Below are 18,915 nucleotides of genomic sequence, written 5' to 3'. Positions count from 1 at the left end.
GACAGCCTGGGCGAGTTAAAACAGGTCTAGAATTCCTTAACATGAGCATATGTTAACGTATATGTAAATTATAATATTTACCAGTGGGTATAATGTTTTGTTATATTTGGTTGCTTAATTTGCTAAAACGCGACAGGCATCAAAGTATACGTGTATGTCATCAGTTAAATCAATGTGAAAATGTATCACTTTATGACTTCATTTATTCTCAAAAAACAAAATAAATATGGATAAATAATAGCAAGATGGATAAAAAATAAATAGGTATAAATCCAGACAGAAATGTTACAAAAATAAATACCATGAAACTAGGAGATCTAGTTTTAATTAATCAACTGGGAGAAGTTTCACAAGCAAAAGCAGCCAGGGATGTTGATTTCACTGTTCTTGGGAGAAAGGTCACTGAAGAGCTAATACTGTGTACTCCCCACAGGGCAGGGACACATATCTGTGGTCTTTATAATCCCAGACCAATGAACACTGCAGATCACTGTGGTCCAGGAGACCAAGGCAGTGTGCCACATAGCTTCACGGACGCCAGGCTCAGCGCTTGCCCTTGATACAGCGGACCTCAGCGTGTAAGTTTAAATAGTGATTCTGGAAAGTGATGTACAGCAAACAAATTTGGCAAGGGCAGTCTTAGAGCAGAGATTCTCCCAGAGGGGTGGATCCATGCCATATTGTCCGGATACCTACTGAATTTGTAAGTGAACTCTATAGATGTGTTTTATTTCAATTTGCTGTATGCCAATTTGATGCAGCCACATTTTTTAGTATCCCCCGCATAAATGCATTGTAGGCATCCCACAGCCAGGCTAGCAGAGCAAAGATCTTCTTTCAAGTAGAGTTGGGTCTGTGAAGAAAGATCGCAGGTGATTCCTTGAACCAATAACAAGGTTCTGTACAGAGTCCATCGGGGTCTCACTCTTTGCATGGGTATAGTGACTGATAAGGTGACTGCCCCATGATCTGAAAGTGAAGAAGGGTGATAAACCACAGCCTGTACTAGATCCAAAAAGGTATTGTCAACCAAGAAATATTCAGTGCAAGAATGAGAGCCATACTTCTTTGCTATCATAAGTGAATACTTTCAACGTACCAAGTTCACAGAGTAGATTATGGGTAAAACCGGCATCCTTCTGTATGTCTATGATTTTTAATCTCATATTCTTCATTATAGTTCCCTTAAATTTAGTGTTCCTGTTAAGCGCCTTATTCAAAACAATGTTTTTGAAGACATGGTTCAAATAGAGCTATTTAGTAGGATCACCACGGGGCACCATAGGATCAACACACCGATTTGAATTGCTTAGAGTAAGCTCAACGTTTCATGGGGATGTGTCATTATGACTCGTGTACATACACTAAAGATATGTGCCCAACTTGTGCACTGAGCACAGAATGGCATGTACTCATGTGGCAAACGGGAAACAGTCTTACAACGCGATTTTTACGTCGCGGTGCCTTAACCTCGCATTTATCACCACCTACGTTTTTATCACATATACGCCTTCACTGTGGGTGTCAGGTAAGTATTGGGGTTTGGGGGGTCTCCCCCCAAAAAGATAAAAATTATATATATATATATATATATATATATATATATAAATATATATATATATATATATATTTAACCATAAATATATATAACCATGTATTCTAGCTTTACAAGGCGCACATTCGAAGGTGAAGCTCCTGCTTACTATGTATGGATGGGATATTTCAATCAAGGATCTATTTAAGTGCATCACTCCTATTAGGAACATAGATATGCAATAAATCACTGTTGTTTTCCTTATTTAACTGTGCAGGAGGCAGACTACAAGTACAGTTTCTATTTAAATATTAGGTCTGAAGAAATCTCCGTATTTTATCCGTACGTGCAAAACATGTAATGCATTTTTTTTAGCTAGTTGCACATGGATGCGTCAGACACTTGAACGTATTACATGGATGATGTTTGTATTCTGCACCGGCTGGTCTGTCCCGTGGACACTTGCGTCTCGTGCGCCTTTGGTTTCATCCACTGTTTTCAGAGGAGGGGGTTACATTCTGTGTAGATCAAGGCTTTGGGACAAATCTTTGGTTGTTTAGTGGGGATATAAACTTTGTGTGCCACTACATCTTTCTTGCTAGAGGTATTAGCAATATCAAGTAATGACAATTTAAAATACGGACATGTCACCTAACTCAAATACAGCTGAAAGTATCTGTTTACATCTTCTGACCAATAATACCAGCAAATTCAAATACCAGTCGTAGGAAACAGTTTAAATGATCTTTTAACTATTGCATACACATGTAACTACCAGGGCCTGACGGGACTTTGATTCCATGTCCCCGGTAGGTTCCCTGAGGCTGATGCTGAAAGCCGATTGGCCGCTCCAGGTGCCTCTCTCCCCTTTGGCAGCTCCCCGCTGGTAACTGCAGCAGACAGTGGAATGCCTGGGGGGGAGGAGGGGTGTAAAGAGAACACGAAAAGAGAGGGAGAAGAGAGAGAGGGGCGTAGGAGAGAGAGAATGGATGGAAGGTGGGAGATATCACGATGGGAGCAGGGCAGGTTTGAGCATTTTCGCCAGGAATGTTTTTAGTTCACTAGTCGGCCGTGGTAGCTGCTACCAGCTCGACTCTGCACTAGTACTAACTCAAAGGTCAGTATGTAAACACTGGGGGCTGGGTCCAAAACGGTGCTTCTTTGAGATCTTGATATAGAGAACGATCCAATAAACAGGACAATTTTATGTTTAAGTCTCGATTACAAAGACTGGAACGTTTTTTTTGTGTGTTTTTTTTTGTTTTTTACTTATGCAGTGACCACAGTTTAGTCTACAGTTTATTTTACATTCTCGAGTAGGTAAGGACTTACCTCTGCCTTCTTTTCATTCAACACTACATCACTGTATGTTAACTAAATGACTGTCTACCTTTCTATTGTTACACATTCTTTAAGGTCTACATAGAGTGGGCTTTGACCTGACCTGCCCAGAAGAGTGTTTCTCATTCACATCCAAGATATTGGCTGTGTGGTTTGTCATTCTGCCTCCTATGCTGTGCTTGCATATACCTCTCAAAAGTGCATTCATCACCACACAATAAAGTCTTTATATAATAGTTACATTGTACACAGCAAACAATCATTTCATTTATGTTGCAACTGCTGCACACTTATATAAACTATTTTATCCAGGACTCAAAATACAAAGTAGGCCTATCAGCTTTGACGGTTGTTTGTTGTGGCTTATTGCTGATCTTCTGTTGATATTTTCACAAGACAATGATAGTTGCCATGTCCCACAAACACAATACATCATCACCCCAAAACGTACACCTCTTTATCACTGTAGATTTATCTCTTCCAGAAATGCACAATCATCCCAAGTAGCGCCTTGAAAGTTGTGACTGCCTAGGGTTATAGGCAGATTACTGGGACGGTCACATAACATACCACCCAGCGTCCTAGTCTGACTGTGCACAAACATAACTCCGGGGGCATCTCTTTTCTCCCCCATGCAGAAAGCTCTTCCTTTTGAAATACCCACTTCCTGGTTCTGAGTGATGACATCAGAACCAGGAAGTAACCACATGGAACAGGGAGGAGCCACACCCAGAAGGAGACACCCAGTGGAGGCAGAAAACGCAAAATCAAGTTTTCTGACAAGGAATTGGAGGTGCTGACCGAGGAGTGCTGCCTGCACCATGAAGAATTATTTGGCAAGGCAGCAATGAGTGTCCCTGACACCCAAAAAAAGAAGATCTGGCTGGACATCCAGAACAAGATCAATGCCATTGGTGTAAGCCACCGCACCCTGGATGAAATACGCAAAAGGTGATATGATCTTCGCTCCAGGACCAAGGAGAGGGTGGTGGAGCGCATGAGGGGGATACATGGCACTGGAGGAGGGCCATCTACTGTTCCATCCCCTACAACAATCGAAAGCATGGTGGAGACAACTCTGGAACCGGAGGCTGTACTGGGCATTGGAGACGTAGACAGTTCTGCACCAGGAAAATCAAAAAGTAAGTACCAAAATATATGCATTCACACCTGCATATGTACTGTGCACACAATCCCAGTACACATCAGCAGGCACCTCCAGAGTAGCTCCATTCACAGTTTTGCAACCTATAGAATAGTGCATTACGGGAAATGTAGTACAGTAGTCAAAATATAGGCAGATGTTTATTTTGAGGCATCAAACATATGTGCGAGACTGACAGTGTATCCCCAATGTCCCACAGGTGTCCCACAAGGCCCCCCCATCAGCACCACTGTGCAGGGAGAAGAACATGGCACAGACACACAGGAGGAGGCTGCCACAGAAACCGCAGGGGAGTGCAGGACAACATCACCCGTGGAGTTGGCACAGGAGAACATGGACGATCCTGCGTTGGGTATGGAGACAGCCATTGGGACACCAGGGCCAATGCCCATGGATAGCCAAACACATGGATCATTAGGCGCGGTGCGTAGACGACGCCGCACAGTGCAGTCTGTGCGTAGGGTGGATGTTTCCAATGAGGATTTTGTGGGAATTGAGGCATCCTTATTGCAGAGTCAGCTCCTGCAAAATAGACAAATGAGGTTAATGAACCATAACCTCTCAAGACTGCAGACCACTATCACGCATAGGCTGGCAAATTTGGACAACCAGTTCACAACAATGAACACTCACTTGGGTAACCTGACTACCTCCATAGACAATTTGGTCAGGGAACTGGTGGCTGACAGGGCACAAGCACGGCGCAGGGAGAGCAACACTGCTGCCCGTTTAGACAGACTAGGTGTGTCCATAGGGCACCTGGCAACCAATACAACCTGCCTGTCAAAGTGCACTGTCAGTCTGCAAGTGGAACTGAGGCATTTTGCAGGAGATGTGGCACATGGACTTGGCCGCATCAGCCATGTGGTGGATCTGCTGGATACCAGACAGGCTGCAAGGGGCATTGGGGATACCCCGCAGGCCAGTGAAGAGGGCTCCACTTTGAGTAGTGTGTCTGCCACTGATGCACATGTGTTGCGGAGTAGCAGTGCACGGCAGGGCTCAGGGGACCAAGCTGGAGTGAGCCATGGTGGTGCAGTCGTAGGAGGCTGTGAGCTACTGACATGTACTGTTACAGAGGCACATGGACATAATGTATCCGATTTGACTGTTTTTTTCCATACTGTAGCATAGTTCACAATGATTTCAATATTATGGTCCTGCAATAAAAGGGCTAGTTTGTTTGACCACACAACTGGGCTATGTTTGTCTTACATTAGGGAGTGTTGTCATGCTTGCCACATACCTGCCAAAGTAGTGGGTTGCAATGTGGTTCCGTCTCTGTCTGCCCTCCATTGCGATGCTTCTATCCCCAGGCTGTCGGTGTGGTAGCTCTTGCTCCTCATCCTCCATATCTGTGTCTTCAGGGGTGAGATATAGCCCACGTCTGGTGGCAATGTTGTGTAGAATGGCACAGGTGGCAACTATCTTGCATGCTGTTTCCGGGGCATACTGAAGTGCTCCTTCACTTTTGTGGAGACATCGTAATCTTGACTTCAACAAGCCAAACGTCCTCTCGACTACAGTTCTGGTCCGCCGATGTGCAATGCTGTATTGCCTCTCATTCTGATTGCCAGGTGTTAGGTATGGGGTGAGTATCCATGGTCTCAGGGCATATGCACTGTCACCTGTTTGACAAAAGAGGCAAATTTAGCAGGGCATCACAGGGTTACGCAGTGACCTGTATTTAAGGCTTCAGAGTGTACTCGCCAGTACCTAATAAATATCCTTCTCCAAACTCCCCACGTTCTAGGCGTTGGTGTATCCCACTGTGCCTGACTATGTATGCATGTGTTCTCCCTAGATATTTAGCCACGATGTCAGTAATGACATTATGGGTGTTACATACCACCTGGATGTTTAGTGAGTGGGTACATTTCCTATTGCGGAACACATATTCCAGATTTGCTGGTGGGCAAATTGGTAATGTGTTCCGTCCACACACCCTATTACATTGGGAAAGTTGGCAATTCTGTAGAAGTCCAACTTGGTGCTGTTCATTTCTGCCTCATTTCTGGGAAGGTATATTTATCTGGACATGTGTGCGAGTATGGCATCTAGGAAACATCTGAAGAATCATGAGAATGCACTTTGGGATACCCCACTGCCACAGCAATTACCCCCTGATAGCTACCCGAGGCCAAGAGGTGCAGTGAGCATAGCTCTTGCACATGTGTGGGTATGGCGCTGCCGCACATTGTCTGGCGTTCAAGCTGAGGTTTCAGCAGTTCAATTATCTCTAAGATAACAGAGCTGCTCAGTCTGTATTTATCATATATCTCCTCCTCAGTTTGATGAAATAGTGTCTGCCTGGTTCGATATATCCTCTCCTGTCTCTGCCTCCTCCTCCATTGCTGGGCAGCCTGGACTCTCCTCCTCCATGCAATCACCATTTTGAGTAGCCCAGATGGCTTCTGGGTCTCCTTTTATACTTTGGTTCTGGTTACCACCTGCTCTGAATCAGTGGTAACCTGGGTGTGCAAAACGGGCTTTTTGCGACTAGTCGCAATTTGCGACAGGCTTTTGCATATGGTTTGCAGCTCGCAATTTGCGACTTCCTAATTGCGGGTCGCAAAATCAGGTCACAATTTTTACGAGTCGGTAATGGGTCGCATCGCTATTTGGTACTACGAAATGGGATTTGACCATCCCATTTCGCATTTTGAGGGGTCGCAAATAGCGCTGCGAGCCGTTTGCGACTCGCAAACATTTGCTACATCTGGCCCTTAGTGAGGTATGTTTCTATGCACTCGTTGTGGAGATAAATCCATTTATACCTGCAAAGATTCCCTTTGTGAATTCCTGTTATATTTAAATGTAGGTTTGTTTTTGCTGTTAACATATGTTTACCATCGAAATTGCCATTGTTAATTGGCTTCATAGTGGGCATGTTAGTTAAAGGGGACTTCTGCCCCCTGGATGTACATTGGCTGTAGTTCTAAAAGTTTCCAGTTTTGTCTGGTAAACAGTGGAACCCTTTGGTTATTATGTTTATTTTCTGTATACTGTTTGCACATGGTATTCTTGCGATCCTTTACATTTTAAAATAGTTCTCCTGCAGGATAAAATGTGCCTTTTAAAAGAGAAATGGAAAGCTTTGTGGCCGTTGAGATGTTCAGAGTACTTCTTTGTGTCTTATCACGATGACCTTCAAAAAACATCTCCTAGGCCCCATGAAACAAAAGCCTTCCTCCCAGCACAACCCTTCTAAGACTACAAAAGCTTGTGTCATGCTGCACATTTATGGGTGCAGATTCCTTCTCACGTGTCCTTAGACACCCCACTTCCTTTTCTCTAAGCTGCTTGTCATGATGCTGTAGTTGACACCAGCACACCATGAACAGGTCAAATCTTCTTATAGACGAGATCCCAAAGAAGAAAACATAAAAAGCAGTGTTAGACCTGACAAACGTAGGGTGGTCATCCCCAAACTTTTTGTCTGCCTCCCTCCACTTTTCTGATGATGGTTTTGCTGGTTTTAGCACTCTGCACACTTTACCACTGCTAACCAGTGCTAAAGTGCATATGTTCTCTCCCTTAAACATGGTGACATTGGTTCATTCCCAAGTGGCATGTTTGATTTACTTATAAGTCCCCAGTAAAGTGCACTACATCTTTTCAGGGCCTGTAAATTAAATGCTACTAGTGGGCCTGCAGTACTGATTGTGCCATCCACATAAGTAGCCCCTTACCCATTTCTCAGGTCTGCCAAGGCAAGGCCTATATGTGCAGTTACACTGCCACTTCGACTTATCATTCAAAAGTACTTGCCAAGCCTTAAACTTGCCTTTCTTCTACATATAAGTTACCCCTAAGGTAGGCCCTAGGTACCCAATAGGGCAGGGTGCTATGCAGGTAAAAGTCAGGACATATACCTATGTGTTTTATATGTCCTAGTAGTGGAAAACACCTAAATTCATTTTCCACTGCTGTGAGGCCTGCTCCTTTCATAGACTAGCATTACGACTGCTTTCACATACTTTTTGAGTGGTAGAATCTGAACTGAAAGGGGTAACCAAGACATATTTAGTATGGCCAGAATGGTAATAGAAAATCCTGCTTGCTGGTGAGGTTGGATTTAATATTACTATTTTAGAAATGCCACTTTTAGAAAGTGAGCATTTCTCTGCACTTTAAGCCATCTGTGCTTTACAGCCTGTCTCCAATCAATGTCTGGTCTGTGCTGATTGACAGCTCCCTAATGCATTTCACCCAGACACCATAAACACAGGACACCTAGTCACATCTGCATTCATCTGCATAGTGAATGGGTCTTCCTGGGATGGACAGGTGGAGGGCCTGACACTTACATTTCAAAGTCCAGTGGCCTGCCCTCACACAAAGGACTGATAATGCCCCAATGGGACCCTGGCAGAGAGGACTGGGCTGAAAGGGGAACTTGTGCACTTCAAAACCACTCTTTGAAGTCTCCCCCACTTCAAAGGCATTTTTGGGTATTTAAACTGTGTCTCTGATCCCACCAAATCTGGACCTACACCCTGTCCGAGTAGCTGTGTGTCTGCCCAAAGGTCTCATCTGGATTGGTTTACTGGAAAGGACTGCTGCCCTGCTGTTGCCCTGTTGCCCTGCTGCCCTGCTGCCCTGCTGTCCTCTGACTTTGCTGGAAGGACTCGGCCTTCCCCAAAAGGGTTCTCCAAGGGCTTGAATGGAGCTTGCCTCATATTTCCGAAGTCTCAGGGCCAACAAAGAATTCACCCTTTCGAAGAAACTCCTTGTGCATCAAAACTCAACACAAAGCCTGCCGAAATTGATGCACAGCCCGCATTGCAGCTGAGAAATTGCCGCACAGCTGACCGGAACGACGCATCACTGACTTTCCGACTGGAAATTCGACATATCGCCTATCTTGCGATGGAAAATTCAGGGCATCACCTACCAGATTGATGCAGTGCCTGCTCCTTTTTCTAGCGTGTCGAGGATTTTCAACTTCTCCTCCCTGGGTGTCAAAATATCCCCGCATAGCAGTGAGGAACAAAGACTTTGCACCGAAAAATGATGCAAACCCCTTGCAGCATGGAAACAACAATGAATCATCTGTGCTGTGTCAGAAAATCCAATGTACACCTTATTTTTCCAGGCATCTCTTCCTCTGTGGTCTCCATGTGTCGTTTATTGTGTATTTTAAAGGATTAAGACTCTTTTAAACCTTTTAAAAGTGATATTTCAACTTGTGTTTATTGGATCTTTTTTGTTTTTACCTTATTTTATTCAGATATATATTATTATCTATTTTTCTAAACCTGCGTGGTGTATTTTTGTGGTGTTTTCAATGTGTTACTGTATGCTTCATTGCAAAAATACTTTACACATTGCCTTCTAAGTTAAGCCTGACTGCCCAGTGCTAGGCTACCAGAGGGTGGGCACAGGATAATTTGGATCATGTGTAACTTACCCTGTCTAGGATTGTGGTCCCTACTTGGACAAGGGTGTAAACCTCTGCCACCTAGAGACCCCATTTCTAACATTGGTTACAGCAGTGGGATAGGACTTGTGTTTGAGCAGTGCCATACAATAGCTACATGAACACTACATACACGCAGTCAAAAATAATTTTTTTATGTTTCTTTTTTCTTCAAATTTCTTCTGCTTGATATTTTTTAATCATTATTCTATACAACATGCCTTTTGGCTGGGTCTCATGGAGGAGCTGAAGAGTTTGACCTAGCCAAGCTGTCAGACAGCTGAAAGGGTTCTGCAACGAGATGGGAGTACTTACCCGGGGAGTCTCTAAGATGGAGGAGTACCAAAAGGAACAGAAGGCCTCGGCAGAAGCCGATTCACAAGAGCATGTTGAGTTGCGCGAGCAAGTAGATGGCTCTCCCTAGGATTTGCCAACAAACAGTAGTGTGGGTGAAACCCCCGAATTTGTGCCCCCTGCTAAACCGGGGAGCAGTATCTCAGGTCACAGACTGATCACAGAGGAAAGCAGAGAGGAGAGAGAATTTAAGCTGCAGTTGGCAAGATTAAACATGAAGGCAGAGGAGAGAAAAGCTGAGAGAGAAGCCAAACAAGCTAAGCTGAAAGAGACTTGGCTGAAGAAAGAGTTGAAGCTCAAGTCTAGGCAGTCCGAGTCGAGCTGTGATGGTGACAGCATACACACAGGACCTGCTGGAGTCAAAAAGGTTTGTATATCCAAGGATGTGGTGCCAAGTTATGTGGTGGAAGATGACATTGATAAGAGGTTTGCTGCAAATGAAGTTGCACTAAGGGCTCATGGGATTCCTGAAGAGCAATGGGGGGTGCGCTTGTAGAAACACATGCCAATACTTGGGAGGGATCCACTGCTTATACTAGAGGTTGGAGACCAGAACAAGTATGCCCTTATGAAAGCCATTTTGATTGTCAAATTTGGCACAGCCCCTCACTGGATGGCAGACACCTGGGTTGGCAACTGTAGTGCTCGGGGAGGATGTAGTCCCAGACATGGGTAACCCTAGTATCCCGGGGGATGCAAAAATGGTCCCAAAAGCCCATATGCCTGCCAATGCTTCCAAGTATAGGCAGTGGGTCACCATGAATGGGCAACGGGTGGAGGCTCTACATTACACAGGAGCCAGCATGACTAATGTCAAGGGTCAACTGGTGTCTGCAGAGCAGGTCCTACCAAACACATTCCACCTAGTCATATTTGCCGACAATCGTGAGAGCCACCTATGGGTAGCTCTGGTTCTCTTTGAGTGGGGGTGTCTCTGGTACTCTGAAAGTATCTGTCCTGCCATGTCTGTAGATTGTCTGTTAGGCAATGACCTTGAGCACACTTCCTGGAGGGAGGTAGAGCTAAGGTCTCACTTGCCGATGTTGGGATTGCCTGAGTGGGTCTGCATGACCACAAGATCCATGGATGCCCAGGAGGGCAGTCGGGGGCTTCTGGAGCCTGGAAGAATGACCCAGACAGCTGCCAAGGAGGGGGGTGAAGGGGCGTGGTAAACTGGTCCCAGAAGTTCCCATGGTGGTTGATGGGGTCTATGAGGAGGGGGCCCCTGGGCCAACCGGGGAGGACATTACTGCCCTAGGTGACCTACCTGAGCTTGCTGGCTGGCAAGTTGAGGGTGGGCCAAAGGGGAAAGAGTTCTTCAAGGCACAGAAAGAGTGCCCCACTCTTGTGGGATTGAGGAAATCTTCCTCAGCCAAAGCAGCAGGGGAAGCCTCTGGTGATCACCTTATGTATTGGACAATGATCTCCTTTACAGTGAGCCTAAGGTACCGGAGGCTGGGGCAGCACGTGTGCTGGAGGTCCCCCAGTGTTATCGGGCCTTCCTACTGGGCCTTGCTCACAACATTCCCCTGGCAGGACATTTAGGGCAAGACAAGAACTTTGCCAGGATTGTCACCCACTTCTATTGGCCCCAAATGCGGACGGACTCAAATGCATTCTGTAGGTGTTGTCCTACCTGGCAGGCCAGTGGGTAGACAGAAAAAAGGCTCAAGGACCCCCTGATCCCACTCTGTGCTATTGACACCCCCTTTGAAAGGGTGGGCATCAATGTCATTGGTCCATTGGACCCCCAAATGCCCTAGGCAACAGGTTTATCCTGGTTTTGGTGGACCAGGCGACCCACTACCCAGAGGCAATCCCTCTGAGGACAGTGACTGCACCGGTGGTGACCAGAACTCTGATGGGAATCTTTATCCATGTGGGATTCCGAAAGGAGATTGTGTCTGACATAGGCACAAAATTCATGTCTGCATAGATTAAGTCCATGTGGGATGCATGTGGGGTGACCTACAAGCTCACCACGCCCTGTCATCCACAGTCCAATCTTCTTGTGGAAATATTCAACAAGACCTTGAAGGGCATTATCACAGGCCTCCCTGAGGTCCTGAGGCATAAGTGGGACGTCCTCTTCCTATGCCTTCTCTTTGCGTATAGAGAGATACCCCAAAAGGGGGTCGATTTCAGTCACTTTGAGTTTCTCTATGGGTACCCTGTTAGGGGACCCCTAAGCATTGTCAAAGAGGAGTGGGGGAAAGCTCCCAAGAAACCCCCACAGGATGCGGTCAGTTACATGCTGGCCCTCCACAACCAGATGCACCACTTCTGAAAAAAGGCCAAAAGCAACCTCGAGGCCAGTCAAGAGGTTATGAAATGCTGGTATCACTAGGAGACCACCCTTGTGGAGTTTCAGCCTGTAGACAATGTATGGGAGATGGAGTCAGTAGAGCCTGGAGCTCTCCAGGACCACTGAACTGTCCCATATGAGATAAAGGAGCATAAGGGGGAGGCCACTTACATAGTGGACCTCCAGTCCCCTATGAACCCCTTAAGGGTGCTCCATGTGAACAGACTGAAGCTTCATATTAAGAGGACTGAAGTCAACATGCTTCTGGTGACAGTTGAGGTTGTAGAGGAGGAGAATGAACCTCTCCCTGACCTCCTCTCTGCCCAAGAAGGTGATGGGTCAGTGGAGGGTGTCAATATCACTGACCCCCTGACCCTGGACCAGCCAGGGAACGGCTACCAGCTGCTGGAGCAGTACTCCTCCCTATTTTCCTTCACAACTGGACTCAAACACTTGTCTGTCCATGATATTGACATGGGAGACGATCCCCCTGTAAATAATAACATTTACAGGTTGTCAGACAGGGTGAAGGCCAGTATTAAGGATGAAGTTGTCAAGATGCTGGCTCTAGGGGTAATTGAGAAATCTAGCAGTCCCTGGTCCAGCCCTGTCGTGCTGGTACCAAAGGCTGCCCCTCCCAGTGCCAAGCCAGAACTTCTGCGTGGATTACCGAGGTCTCAACTCAATCACTAAAACTGACGCTCACCCCATCCCTCGAGCTGATGAGCTCATTGACAGTCTAGGCGCTGCCAAATTCCTCAGTACGTTTGATCTCACATTATGGTACTGGCAGATCGTTTTGAGTGAGGGGGGCAAAGAGAGATCTGCTTTTTTAACTCCTGAGGGACATTACCAGTTCAGAGTGATGCCCTTTGGTTTGAAAAATGCCCCGCTACCTTCCAGCAGTTGGTTAACGTGGACCTGGCTGGTAAGGATGCGTTCTGAACCGCCTATCCAGACGACAATGCCATCTACAGTTCCAGCCGGGAAGAACATCTGCTCCACCTCCAAGAGGTACTCTAGGCCCTCCAACAGGCAGGCCTGACAATCAAGGCCAGTAAGTGCCAGATTGGGGAAGGTTCTGTGGTATACTTGGGACACCTAGTAGGTGGTGGCAAGGTGCAGTCCCTTCAGGCCAAGTTTGAGACAATCACGACCTGGCAGTCACATAGAACCCAAACAGAGGTGAGAGCCTTCCTAGGCCTCACTGGATACTACCGTAGGATTGTTGAGGGTTTTGACACCGTGGTGCCCCCCTTAACAGAACTAACTTCAAAAAAGCAACCTAGGTTGGTGATTTGGAAAGAGGCTTGTCAGAAAGCCTTTGACTCCCTAAAGGAAACCATGTGCACAGCACCCGTGCTCAGGGCCCTTGACTACTCCAAGGAGTTCATCGTGCAAACAGATGCTTCAGAGCCTGGCATAGGGACAATTCTAGCACAGCTGAAGAAGGAGGGTCTAGACCAACCAGTAGCATTTATTAGCAGAAGGCTATTACCATGGGAACAGAGGTGGAGTGCTATTGAGGGAGAAGCATTTGCTGTGGTCTGGCCACTGAAGAAGCTGAGACCATACCTGTTTGGGACTCACTTCTGGGTTCAGACTAACCACTGGGCCCTCAAATAGCTCATGCAAATGAGGGCTGAAAATCCTAAATGCTTGAGGTGGTCAATCTCCTTCTAGGGAATTGACTTTACGGTGGAGCATCAGCCGGGGACTAACCACGCCAATGCTGATGGTCTCTCCAGATTCCTCTGCCTTAGTGATGTGAGCTCCAAGGGGGTTGGGTAGCTATCCCCACTTTCAGCTAGGGGGGACTCATGTTAGACCTGGCAACCTTAGGGTGGTTATCCCCTAACATTTTGCCTGCCTCCCTCCACTTTTCGTACACTGTTTGTGCTGTTTTAGTACTCCAACACTCTACCACTGCTAACCAGTGCTGAAGTGCAAATGCTCTCTCCCTTAAACATGGTAACATTGGTTTATCCCCAATTGGCATTTTTGATTTACTGATACATCCCTGGTAAAGTACACTACATGTGCCCAGGGCCTGTAAATTAAATGCTACTACTGGGCCTGCAGCACTAATTGTGCCAAGCACATAAGCAGTCCCTTAACCATGTCTCAGGCCTGTGCGGTTTCATTTCCACTTCAACTTGTCATTTGAAGGTACTTGCCAAGCCTTAAACTCCCCTTTTTCTACATATACCTCACCCCTATTGTAGGACCTACGTAACCCACAAAGCAGGGTGCTATATAGGTAAAAGGCAGGACATATACCTATGTGTTTTATGTGTCCTGGTAGTGAAAAACTCATAAATTTGTTTTCCACTACTGTGAGGACTGCTCCTTTCATAGACTAGCATTAGGACTGCCCTCCCATACTTTTTAAGTAGTAGATTCTGATCTGAAAGGGGTAACCAGGTCATATTTAGTATGGCCAGAATGGTAATAGAAAATCCCGCTTATTGGGGAGGTGGGATTTAATATTACTATTTTAGAAATGCCACTTTAAGAAAGTGAGCATTTCTGTGCACTTAAAGCCATCTGTGCCCTACTGCCTGTCTCCAATCAGCGTCTGGTCTGTCCTGGTTGATAGCTCCCTTGTGCATTTCCCCCAGACAACAACAAACACAGGGCACTCAGTCACATATGCATTCATCTGCATACTGAAAGGGTGTTCCTGGTTAGGAACCGTGGAGGGCCTGACACTTACATTTCAAAGGCCAATGTCCTGCCCTCACACAAAGAACTGATAACCCCCCACTGGGACCCTGGCAGACAGGTCTGGGCCGAAAGGGGAAATTGTGCACTTCAAAACCACTCTTTGAAGTCTTCAAGGCATTTTGGGTATATAAACTGTCTCTGACCCCATCAACTCAGACACTTCTGGACCTACACCTTCACCCTTTCAGAGGAGCTGCCTGGCTGCCCAAAGGACTCCTCTGGACTGCTTTGCTGGAAAGGACTGCTGCCCTGCTGTTGCCCTGCTGTCCTGTTGCCCTGCTGGCCTGCAGTCCTCTGACTTTACTGGGAGGACTTGGCGTTCCTCAAAAGTGCTCTCCAAGGGATTGAGCTTGCCTCCTGTTTCTGAAGTCTCAGGGCCAGCATCAAAAATCGACACAAAGCATGCTGAAATCATTGCACAGCCTGCATTGTGCGGCAGGTGATGAAAGTATTAAGTGTGATATGCTCATTTTTGTAAACATCTGCATCCATCTTTAATCAGCACTTTCATCATCCAATGCTGTGACTTGTGCATAGCATTCTTATGCCATGCAGTTTATGTCTCAGCTAAGTGATGCCAATATCCCATTCATGGAAAAAGAATAAATACTTAATTATTTGCTGCTATGCATTGTTCTATAATTGTTCAAATGAATTACGAAGAGCGACAGCTGATAAATTGATAACATGGTCCCATTTATAGCTCTATTTAGAGATAACATCAAGAAATGTGCAATTTACAGGCAAAATGCTTGAGGTCGCAAACAGCCTCATTTATGGGATGTACAAAGCCCCCTCCCTCAACCCTGGGGAGAAAATTTTTATCCAAAACTTCCACTAGAGCATGAGATATCACTGACCTAATTTTCCTTGTCGATACTTTGGGGATTTGTGACGTTAGTGTGCCTTGCAGCATGGTGATGTCACAGATGGGCGGGAAGAGGATTCACAGGGATTTCCCTTAAACCCTCCCCAGCATTGCCCAATGGCAGAAGGACACACTGCAGAGGACTGTGGGCATTGTGGCCAATGTATGCACTAAAAGTGTTAAAGCAGTCTGTAACATGGATTGCCTTCAAATATAAATGCAGGCATTCCCTTAATGGCATTGAGGGGGAGGCAGGCAGCTTCCCTCAGCCTCTGTCTACTCATCTCCAGTGGTGATAGCCATCATTCACAAAGTGAAGGATGCTCTACAGGGATAGCTACTACTTTGAAAATCGGACTGTTAGTTATTGACTATTAATGTGCTGGTAACACTTTTGAACATACCATATGATTCACATAGGAAAGGGAACAACGCTTACCCAGCCTCATTTTTATGATGTGTGATATGTCACAAGGTTCATAGTGCGATTCAGAAACACATTTCTGACCCTGAAGGTGGTTAGGACTTTTGAATTGCCTTTTTGGAAACTCTAGCTTTGCAACCTCAAAGATTCCTCAGACATGAAAGCCAAGGTTGCTTGGCCTATGGCAAGAAAAGTAGATGTGATGCCAGAATTGCCCTACATCACGTATAATTGAGTTATAATTGATTAACTGTTTGGAAAATAGGTTTCAGGAAATCAGTTGTGCTCTATTTGAATGTAAAATACATGTCCAGGCACAGTATTTGTTGTAAAATTGCCATGAGGTCGAATCTCAGAAGATTTTGTTGCTCAATAAACACTTCAGGGACATTTTGTATGACACCATGTCATTGTTGTTGCTGATGACCTGATGCTGATGCTAATTTCTAATACATTATATAATTGTTTCCTTCAGGTGATACATCAAGCAGGTGTTCAAATGGGTCATGGAACAGAACAGATCCTCAGGTGTTCTTGAATTTGTGCTGATCTGCTTCCCAGGGATCGAGCACTGGCAGCACTGGTTGTCCATCCCCATCGTTCTTTTCTTCCTTCTGGTTGTTGCAACCAATGCCACGCTCATAGCAACAATTTACTCATCACCAAGTCTCCATCAACCCTTGTACTATCTACTCTTCATGTTAGCACTGGTGGACTTGGTAAAGAATTTCACACTTCTCCCAAAATCTTTGGCCATCCTCTGGTTTAATGAGAACAGAATTATTCCATTCACCTGCTTTAGTCAGGTATTCATTTTGGGTTTCTGCACTGGAATGGAGGCATCTGTCTTTACGGGTCTGGCTTATGATCGTTATATTGCAATATGTCACCCTCTCCACCATTCCTCTATCATCACCAACAGGAAATTTGCAGAAGCAGCTTCAGTGTCTCTAATAGTTAATGCTGTTATTTTCTTGCCATTTCCGCTGCTGAGCACTAGGCAGCATTACTGTGGAGATACCATAAAACACTGCTTCTGTGAGAACCTACCACTTGCAAAGCTGGCCTGTGACAGTAGCAGAGCAAATTACATATATTCTTTAGTCATTCTAAGTGCATACATGATGGTTTTGTCATTATCATTGACTTTCTCCTACGGGATGATCCTCCGTGCTGTGCTGAGGCTCAGTACCTCTAGAGCCAGCAAAAAGGCTTTCCACACTTGTAGCTCTCATCTGATCTTGATATGCATCAATTATGTCATTTTAATATTAAATTCAATTTCGAACAGGATGGAGGATTTTATACCACGCTACATCCATGTTCTGCTGAGCATCTTTAAAGTTCTCGCCCAGTCATTTTTTAATCCTTTTGTGTATGGTATCAAAACGAAGGAAATTCGCCAGGAGATTAAAAGGTTATTCAGATGGATGTAGCAAATTTGCTCAGGCAATTAGTTTACAAGCGCTACATAACAAAACTGCTATTCTTCTAAAATAAATTCTTGCTTTCTACTCATTGTAAGTGAACATTAGTAACACATTTGGCTGGCTACTAGTTTGATAACCAAATATCCAATGACTCTTCTGCTCAACAGGGAAGGCCATCCCACAAACATGGCTTTGTATGTTATCTAATTCATAAGGCATCCATCAAACAAATTCCTAGGCATGTGCAGGATAATGATCTGTCCCTACCAATCTCTGGTCATTCCACTAAACTGCACTGCTGAATGCACATGTTCAGATATGCATGATGTGAATGGATTTCAAGCACTTCTTGATCTAGGTGGTCTGCCACATTATGACCGCGGCGGAGCCGCCACGGTCTGACCACTGACACTGCCAGGTTGCCGCCAGTCGACAGCCTGGCTGTCTCGGCAGTCGTAATCCACTAGGGTGGCGCTGCAAGCTGCCCCTCCCTGGGGATTACAACTTTCCATTCTGCCAGTCCTTTCATGGCAGTTGGACCGCCATGGCAAGGCTGGCGGAATGGGGGCATCCGGGGCCCTATGGGGGCACCTGCACTGCCCATGTACTTGGCATGGGCAGTGCAGGGTCCCCCAAGGACAGCCCTGTCACACTTTTTACTGCCTGAATTACGGGCAGTGAAAAGCACGACGGTTGCTGTTGCACCTGACGCACTGCCACATTGCCATTGGCTCATAATTGAGCAATGTTACGGCTGTGATTCTCGCTAGGCCGGTGCATGGAAATTCTGTTTCCACCTGCCGGCCCAGTGGGAATTTGTAATAGGGCCGGCAGGCAGAAGACCGGCATAGCGGTCTTCCATACTAAAGAGTTCGGCGGGCGGCGGAGGCCGCCTGCCAAACTCCTAATGAGGGCCATAATGTCATAGAGTCTGTCTTGTGAAGAACTGCCTTGAGATGGGTTCAAGGTGTGTCTAGTGTTATTTGATTTATACACGCTAGCTGTACAGAGGGGGCATGGTTAAGTACTACCATGAAAAATCTTCAACTCTGTTGCCTAGCCTTTCCTTTGCTCATGACCTATTCATACCCTTAATGTGTAAGTTTTAGGATGTCTTCACCTATACAGGACAGCATCTTATGCGGTTACAGTGTGCAGGTCATGCAATATTGTGTTGCCTTTACTCTGCTACAACGGAAACATGTGACGCTATTACCGAACAAACTTTCTTTACATAAAGATGTTCACATTTTACTGTAATTAGTCAATAGCTTCATAGGCTGCTTTGGCCTTGGGGCAAGTTGAATAGCAAATTATCTCTATATAGATTTTCGTTATAAGTCAC

The 18,915-nt window shown here is 45.7% G+C and overlaps 1 protein-coding gene across 1 annotated transcript; it reads left to right on the top strand.

The window, feature by feature from the left end:
• Positions 1 to 16,646: 16,646 nt before the first annotated feature.
• LOC138249379 (olfactory receptor 56A5-like) lies at positions 16,647 to 17,576 on the top strand. The gene has a single exon (XM_069203340.1). It carries the CDS (start codon positions 16,647 to 16,649, stop codon positions 17,574 to 17,576), a length of 930 nt encoding a protein of 309 aa, XP_069059441.1.
• The last annotated feature ends 1,339 nt before the right edge of the window (positions 17,577 to 18,915 follow it).

This window comes from Pleurodeles waltl, chromosome 8, assembly GCF_031143425.1.
Source record: "Pleurodeles waltl isolate 20211129_DDA chromosome 8, aPleWal1.hap1.20221129, whole genome shotgun sequence".
NCBI lineage: Eukaryota > Metazoa > Chordata > Amphibia > Caudata > Salamandridae > Pleurodeles > Pleurodeles waltl.
The sequence above is the reverse complement of the archived record's forward strand: the minus strand, read 5'-3'. Positions and strand labels throughout refer to the sequence as shown.

Excerpts from the sequence above, each read along its gene's own strand:
- LOC138249379 (XM_069203340.1), top strand. The coding sequence starts at position 16,647 with ATGGAACAGAACAGATCCTCAGGTGTTCTTGAATTTGTGCTGATCTGC.